Consider the following 8,037-nt stretch of genomic DNA (forward strand, 5'->3'; position numbering starts at 1 on the left):
AACTATCTGTGCACATGCCCAGTCTGCACAGGCGTAGGAAGCCGTGGGCAGATCGCGAACTCCATCTCACACTGTATCACTCTTGAATTGTCAAGCAATGTAGGGAAATTAATCCAGTTATTAGCACTCCCTTAAAGGGTTTTGTATTTACCGTAAAGTATCGTCAAAGTGCTTTCTGCTGGCCGGCATAGACACTGACGTAGAAATCAGGGGGCTGGGGAGCTGGAGTCCCTCCCTCAGTGAAGCACAATAATTAGAATAAAGAAGGTTGAAGTCAGATTTTTGAAAGACGTAGGAAATAAGAAAGTATTAGTCTCATTTCTGCTGACCTTGAGCGCTTCAGAAACCGAGAAATTTACGACTTTCTGGAAATCCGGTCATCTATGGCGTCCACAGCGCAGCCCCTTTGTTAATTCATAAACATCTTCCTACGCCATGGGGTTTATCAAGAGGAAAACTGTAATTAAACGGTATCAAAAAAAGTAACATAAAATACTGATCTATTTTTGTTTAACAACCTATTCCGCCTATAAATTAATATCAATTCAGATAATAGTGTGTATCAAACGAATGGTACATATAAATTACATTTGACTGGGAAATATGCTGAATTACGAAGAACAGAACAGATGCAACTTGTAAATTAAGCAAGATGTATCTTACAGTGTATGAATTGGCACAACCAAAATATTTGGAGGGGCCCCTTTAGGCAACCACTTAGCTTCTAGCCTCGTCCCCAGACTCACGTGAGCTTGCCAGAGTCCGGTTCCCGTAAGTGCAATACAGGAACCGGAGACAGCAAAGCTCATGTGAGTCAGGAGACGAGGCTACTGAAACGAAGCCCACCTATAGAAGGCGAGGACTAGGGAAGGTAGAGAGAGGCGACTGGCTGCAAGCGGGTGTTGACTAACCTCGCTGCGCCTTTTGCTTTCCCGGATAACGCAGCAGTGGACTGGTCACGAGGCTAGGCGTTACTTCACTACTCTTCTGCTACCAGTTTACTTTAGCGCCGCAATGCCCTTGTCCTGATCACTCGGTGTTGTTAGGCGATCGAGCCTGAAATCAATGTTACATCTGGATTAACTAAAACTTGTCCGGTTGATTAGTTAGACAAACATTCAGATTTAGACGGGACGTTCTCATTCCTAACCAGGTAACGATTTTGTACGGTTACTTTTAGGACTCACCTGTCTCTAAGCTTAATCATAGCATATCAAAAGGCTCAATTGCGACACAATCTATATATAGTATACAGTAACAGTAACTTCTATTATCTACCACTTCCGGTGGGTACATATAAGCCATCACGCAACGACGTTGTGGGAAAGTTGGTTTGCGACTGAATTCAAACCGGTGTAGCAGCGGATTTGGTCCGGTTGCGGCAACAACTCGCGGATTTAGTCCGATGAAGTTTACTCTATTGTTTCTGTTTCTTCGAAGTCAAATTGCAGTGCCTAGGTATGTACGTACGCTTCTTGCATAAAAAAAGATTTGCTTGCATTTGATCACGCAAGCGGTTTCTTTTGCTGACGGAATTGCCAGAAAGCCCATACAGCGTTCATGTCTTTATCAACATCTATTTCGTGATTGTCATGCGGTAATAAAGATTAATTGAATGAGTACAGAGAGATGCACTAGAAAGAGGTGGTTATCTTACTCATAACAATTGAACACAAGGAGATGCACTACAAAGCTTGTTGTGTGATAGTAGTACGTGGCAAAGCTGCGCATGCCCACACAGTCCATTGGTTAACGCAAAAAGGCAGATGCATGTCACACGAAGAAAGTGTTAAAATATAATTATACGTTTGATGTAAGTAAAGCCGCTTTCACAATACCCAAAAATCTTTTCCTAGGTCCAAAGGTGTGCTGTTATGCAGTAGAAGACGTTCTCGAGACGAAGAAATACGGCGCCGAATTTATATAAAGAAGAGCTGTGTGCGCGCGCGTGTGTGTGTTCGTGGGTGCGTGGTGTGTGTGCTTGTGTGTGTGTGTGTGTGTGGTGTGTGTGCTTGTGTGTGTGTGTGTGTGTGTGTGTGTGTGTGTGTGTGTGTGTGTGTGTGTGTGTGTGTGTGTGTGTGCGTGGGGCGCGGTGGAGCAGATGGTAGAACGTTGGTGATGACATCCGGGATCTTGTATTCCGTGATAGGGGTTGAAGGTTCGATCCTGTTGGAGGTTCGATCCTGTTGGAGGCGACACTGTCGCAGTTTCCTTGAGCAAGAAACTCACCAACCCTGCTTCTTTAGATTCAGGAGTATACATGAGTACCTGGTCATTGACTGGGGTGGACAAGACCGTTGGCTTGGCAGCAACATCATGCAGCAGACGGGTACGTGTGAGCCTTGGTGTCCAGTCCCAGAGCTGCGCCATTATCAGTGCCCCTGGATGACTCTGGTCAAGCTCCAGGTGAATTGTAGCGCTGGCCACAAGACTCCACGTAGCGCATGGAGGCCCTGTCTTTAGAGGCAGGGGAGCTATCTCCGCAACTGACCTCAAGGTCGATGTCGAAAGACGTGCTGGGCTTTATATCATTTGTCCATTTTCTGTTGTTATGTTTGTGCGTGTGTATGGTGTGTGTGTGTGTGTGTGTGTGTGTGTGCGCGCGCGCGCGCTTGTGTGCGTGCGTGCGTGCTTGCGTGGTGTGTGTGTGTGTGTGTGTGTGTGTGTGTGTGTGTGTGTGTGTGTGTGTGTGTGTGTGTGTGTCTGTCTGTGTGTAAACCAGGATAAAAGAAGGGCGAGTCCGATCTCCACCGAATTTGACTGGCACACGCCGAATGCCTAGCGGTCGAAAGTGAAACTGTCGTCGTCTTTCGGGCATCTCCCACGACGACGCGATCTCGAGTAGACGGGCGCGCCTCCGCTCGCGCGCGAATATTTCATAACGGCGTGCCGGATCTGTACCGAATTTAAACTGCCCGTTTCCAACGTCAGACGGTACGCGCTGAGTGTGTCGTTTATTGCGGGCGACGTCGGGAAACGAGCTGGCATCCGGGTCATAAAATACTCCCACAGTCGTTTGCCCGTTTACGCCCGTCGAAGGGCTGCCGCGTTCGATACACCTGTTCCCCAAAATGCCAGCAACGTCTTCGAAGTGACGACGTTCAGTGGGACTGTCCAAATGGCGAAAGTCGGCACGAGTCGTGATTTGGATACGTAGGGAAACGGATTATCCGGGTGAATACGTTGCACGTGACTTCCAGTTCTGCTGCTCCAATATATTTCTGAACGGGATTCGTGTCGAATAGATGTCGAGTTCGATACGGCTGTTCCTCGCAACGGCAGCAACGTCTTCGAAGTAACGCGGCTTCCAAGTCAAAATGGCTGTAATTAATCAATCACTATTCCAATTAACGGGATTTTTGGAAACGGGACACTCCGCTAAATATTTCAACGGGATACTAGCTTTATAACAACCAGAATGGGATACCATTGACCGAGATAGAACTCTGAACGAAATTCTTCATGAGAATTCTGTCTGGCTGCTAGTTCTTCAGAGATACACTTCATAATATATTAGAACGGGATACCCATGTGCAACATCTAGATTTGCATACATTGGGATACTCAATTTTTGCTAATTTCTCAGAACGGGATATAATTGAACGGGATACGTACAACTATGAACGAGAATTCTGTCTGGCTGCTAATGCTTCAGAACGGAGTAAAAATGCATGTGAACTCATGCAACAACAGAAATTTGCATATAACGATAATCGTTAAACTGATTAACTTTATGAGAACTCTGTCAGGGGCTACTAATTCTGTGATCATTCACAAAACAATTTGCTCGATTCCAGAAACCTACTAACCATTAGTAATATTAATAATTAGCCTACCCGTGCGAAGAACGGGACAGTGAGATTATTCAAACTATAACTAAAACTATATATACGATTCTAAGTAACTTCTATGGTAATTTCTCTTAAATGCATCCGTGCAAAGCCGCGCAATGTAGCTAGTATGTAATATAGTCTTAGAACAAATTTACGTAGGGGACCAAATCCGCGTAGGAGGCTAAAGCCGCAACACGTGTGTGATCCGGATAGGACCAAATCAGCTTGCGTCAAAAATGTCCGGCAGACCAAATCTGCTAGCAGATTTGGTCCGCCGAACATTGAAGCGGGGACCAAATCCGCTGGTACACCGGCTCCAAACGTATACACAATTCAAAAATGAATTTTAGTTGCTACATCAAAAATGAAAGTTTTGTGTTGTCATAGGGATAGCAATCAAGGAATTACATCAAGTTTAGTTCTCAAGGTCTGTGGTATTACCAATCTGTAGCTGGTATTAACAGAAGTCCAAATTCTGCGGAATGGAAAATGCTAGAAATTTATCCACGGATAACTAACAGTATATAATGCCTCCATTGTCCAGGTTTGTAATATGTACATATCAACACTTGTGTAATTATCTGTTGCTTAGCAACAAAAATTTACGGAGTTTCTGCCACAGTGAGGACCCACAAAGGTAACATTCAATCCGCATGAAATCAATTTTCTACTATTGAAGAATCAGACTCGAATACTCTCGTGTTTCGTCATGCCATGCGAATACCTATTGGAGTTATGGCTGCAGTACACGTCCTCACGTTTGAGTACGCACTGCAAAACGTCAACATTACAGAGAGTGGTCGTCGTATGTCGTGCAATGGCAAGTTTCTGCCAGGACAAGTAGATGTGACCCAAGGAAAGACAGGAGACATCGTGTTCTCAGTAATGTCTGGCTCTTATCAATTTGAAGTCACCCGACTTCAATAATGCGGACTTTGTTATATGAGCTAAGCCGAAGGTAAGGAATCCACAAAATGTCTGGCGCGATTCAAGAAAAAACGTATTATGCATACTCTCTGTTCGCGTTCACTGTGTATTTACCAAAGTCGCTATAACTCCTGTGTCCTTCGTCGGTAAACGACGATCTTGGCATCATTCGAAAGCGCAAGAGCCCAGATTTCTTGTAGACGTTAAACATAGCACGTAAATAAGACACACCCAAAAGGATAAGGTTTTCGTATATCAAAGACCATTAGTCTATTAGAACGTTATGTTTACGATATGATTACAGATAAGTGGTCACGTAAGCAGATGCCATGTCAATTACTTTATTACTATTAATTACTCTAGTTCAAAGCTTCATGCGTTCAGCAACGCTTGGTCGTGTTCGTCTGGGCTTGGCTGATCAATGTAACATCACTATCAACTTCCGTCACTTCGTAGTCGTCATCTATCTCATTTGTAATGTTATAGCTCTCCATGATGTCTTTCCTGCATCCCATCTTTTTTCTAGAAATTTTCTTCTTTTTTCTACGTGTTTTGCAGGTATTTTAAGTCACAGTAAAACACGTCTGTGTCAGTAACAGTAAATCCGGAGTCACAGTAAACAAGCTATTGATGTCATAATCACCTAGTAGGTCACAGGCAATTAGTTAAGTGTTTCTAAACTAACATAGGTGCTTCATTACATAGTTCCAGATTCACAGTGAACGCGAACAGAGAATAGTGTGGCAGCTGTAACTTATTTTTGTTCTTGCACATACTTGCGTGTAGAACAGAGCGAACAGAGCATTTAGCATGTATTGCAGGCCATTCAAAGACGACTAAATGTTTACTAATTGCGCTAACAGTGCATGTATAACTAAAATGTTGCTGGTAAGCTAAACAGCAGTTCAAATTCCAACTAGCAAAGCAAGGTCATGTTTATCGGTTAATTGCCTTAGCTATAAGACGGGTTAAAATTACGCGCTAACTCTATGCGCTGCAATGCACTTTAAAGTAGGAAATAACATTAGGTGAGCATTCATTGTAACAGTCAAACATTCCTTCCCTTAAACATTCTAAGCTTGTTCCTCGTTGTTGTTCACTTCTTGATGCTCAATCCTTTGCACTGAATTAGCATGAGTGGAATCGTTATTGTCGTTGTCGTCGCGTGAATTTGCGCTAGACTTACACGTTGCTGGGTCCCCGCATTTGGTGCAAAAGCCCACTTTTACGATCAACTCCTTATAGCAATTGCTGCAGTACATCTCAGATTGACATGTTTTTTCTGTGCATTTCCAAAACACTTCGTCCTTCTCTTTGCAGTAGATCACATTGCATCCCGGTCTTTCACATTTACATTCGTCTGCCAATAACCTCTCATTACTCACTGGTTTGAAAATATTTTTCTTTTCCATTTCATGTTCCGTAAATCGTTGCTGAAAAAATTCTGACAGCACGCTATACGTTAGAATAGCAGCATGAACACGGAAGTCAACCAGCAACGGTGCGAACGCTCTAAGATACGATTTATCGTGAACATCGTGATCCAAATGCTCTCTCTCTATGTCAACTGTTAGTGACCCCAGTGTAGTGGCAAACAATAAAGATAGGAAGACGGAATTCCAGGTATGATGATGATTTCCACGTCGTAATAACTTTAGAGGATTGTGAACGAGAGCTGTCCAGAAGACAAACACAGACTGCAAAATAACTGCAACGATGCCAGTAATGTCTGTTGCGCGATCACCTCCGTGTTCAACTACTGCCAATGCTATGTAAAAGGCAACAGAACAAAAAGTGAAAGTTAGAAAGACAGGAATTTCTACGTTAGTGTGCTGCACTATGTGAAAAAACCGGCAAAGTCCTTTGCAGCGATGAACTTTGCAACATTTGCAAATACCACACTTTTGAGAACTGGTACAGTCTGGTATCTTACATTCTGCATGTTTTGCTGTAGTCGACTTGGTCTCATTTAAATCTTTCCTTTTACAACAAAATAATCCTTTTATGCACTCAGCACTCGGACAGCCTCCACGCGAAATGATGAACCATCCGTTCAAACCAATCAATAAGATATTTATGACAAGTTCCACGGCATATTTCAGTTGGCTTTCCTGTTCCTTCCCGACATGACGAGCGAGTGCGTCGTAAGCAACAAAAGGAACGACAACAAACAAAATGGCGACGACCGACCCGTAATAGCTTCGAATATTGTTGCGATGAAAGCGGTCATTTTGTGCAGAGTAATAGAAGTTTGTCACAATGGCTCCGGGCTCATTGAAAATTGTTAAAGTTTGTTTCCGGACTTTTCGATTGCTCATCATAAATTCAGTTATACCAACAATGTTTGCTTTATCGTTTTCATTAATGGGACTGTTTGAAACTACAGACCCAGAACGAAGATAGGGCTTCCCAGCTTTGTGGTCTTCTGGAGCATCGCTGGAAGCAACCGCAAGTGAAATATACAGACAACCAGACAATATTCTAAAGAACACAACTGCTGATCCGAATATAGGATCAAAGAATTCCCAAATCTGATAACCAACAATAGCAGAGTTATCGATTTCGTAACGGCAGACAGTATCTCCAATGCTGTGTCCCCACATGACAAAGTTGCAAAACCCAAGGAAAAACAAAGCGATCCTGCGAAGGTTGCTATTTTTACTTCCAAAGTATCTACCGACAACTACCTCAGACAGAAGGAAAACACCTGTTCAAAAAATTAGTTAGTATACGTAAATAAAAATTGATTTAAATATTAAGCACTTTATACTTTTCCTAACTAAAGACTTTACAGACAAACTTTAGATTACTGATAGGATCTTTTAAATAAAAATTTAAACTATTCAATCAATTTGACCTGTGATTTATGTTATACTATATACGGACAGTCAGGGGGTCAGGCAATCAGTCAAATGGACAACAGGCGGGTATACAGACACACACAGACAGAAAAATAGACATAGAAGCAGACAGAGAAGCAAACAGAGAGACAGAGGCGTACAAATAGACAGACAGGCAGACAAACAGACAGAAAATTCCCGGATGTTACATGTCACTGGAGATGGTCTAATATTCTTCATATAATTGTTATTTTGAGAAAATATCTCAACTTGTGAGCTGTCTCGCTACGTCTTGCGGCAGATAACAGGGCCATTGTGGTGGTTCATGTGTTGTTTCAGTCAAAGCCTAGTAGCTCATAGCTACCGAAAGATTCTAATTTGCTCTTCGTTACAATCTTCTAACATGTGATTTCTGTCACCAGTGCTGTCAGAAGTTA

The 8,037-nt window shown here is 42.9% G+C and overlaps 1 protein-coding gene across 1 annotated transcript; it reads right to left on the reverse strand.

Annotated features, from left to right (window-relative positions):
* Nucleotides 1-5,508: 5,508 nt before the first annotated feature.
* On the reverse strand, nt 5,509-7,451 carry LOC134178751 (uncharacterized). The gene has a single exon (XM_062645640.1). The coding sequence runs from the start codon at nt 7,361-7,363 to the stop codon at nt 5,834-5,836; it is 1,530 nt and encodes a 509-aa protein (XP_062501624.1). The 5' UTR covers nt 7,364-7,451; the 3' UTR covers nt 5,509-5,833.
* Nucleotides 7,452-8,037: the final 586 nt, after the last annotated feature.

This window comes from Corticium candelabrum, chromosome 4 (assembly GCF_963422355.1).
Source record: "Corticium candelabrum chromosome 4, ooCorCand1.1, whole genome shotgun sequence".
NCBI lineage: Eukaryota > Metazoa > Porifera > Homoscleromorpha > Homosclerophorida > Plakinidae > Corticium > Corticium candelabrum.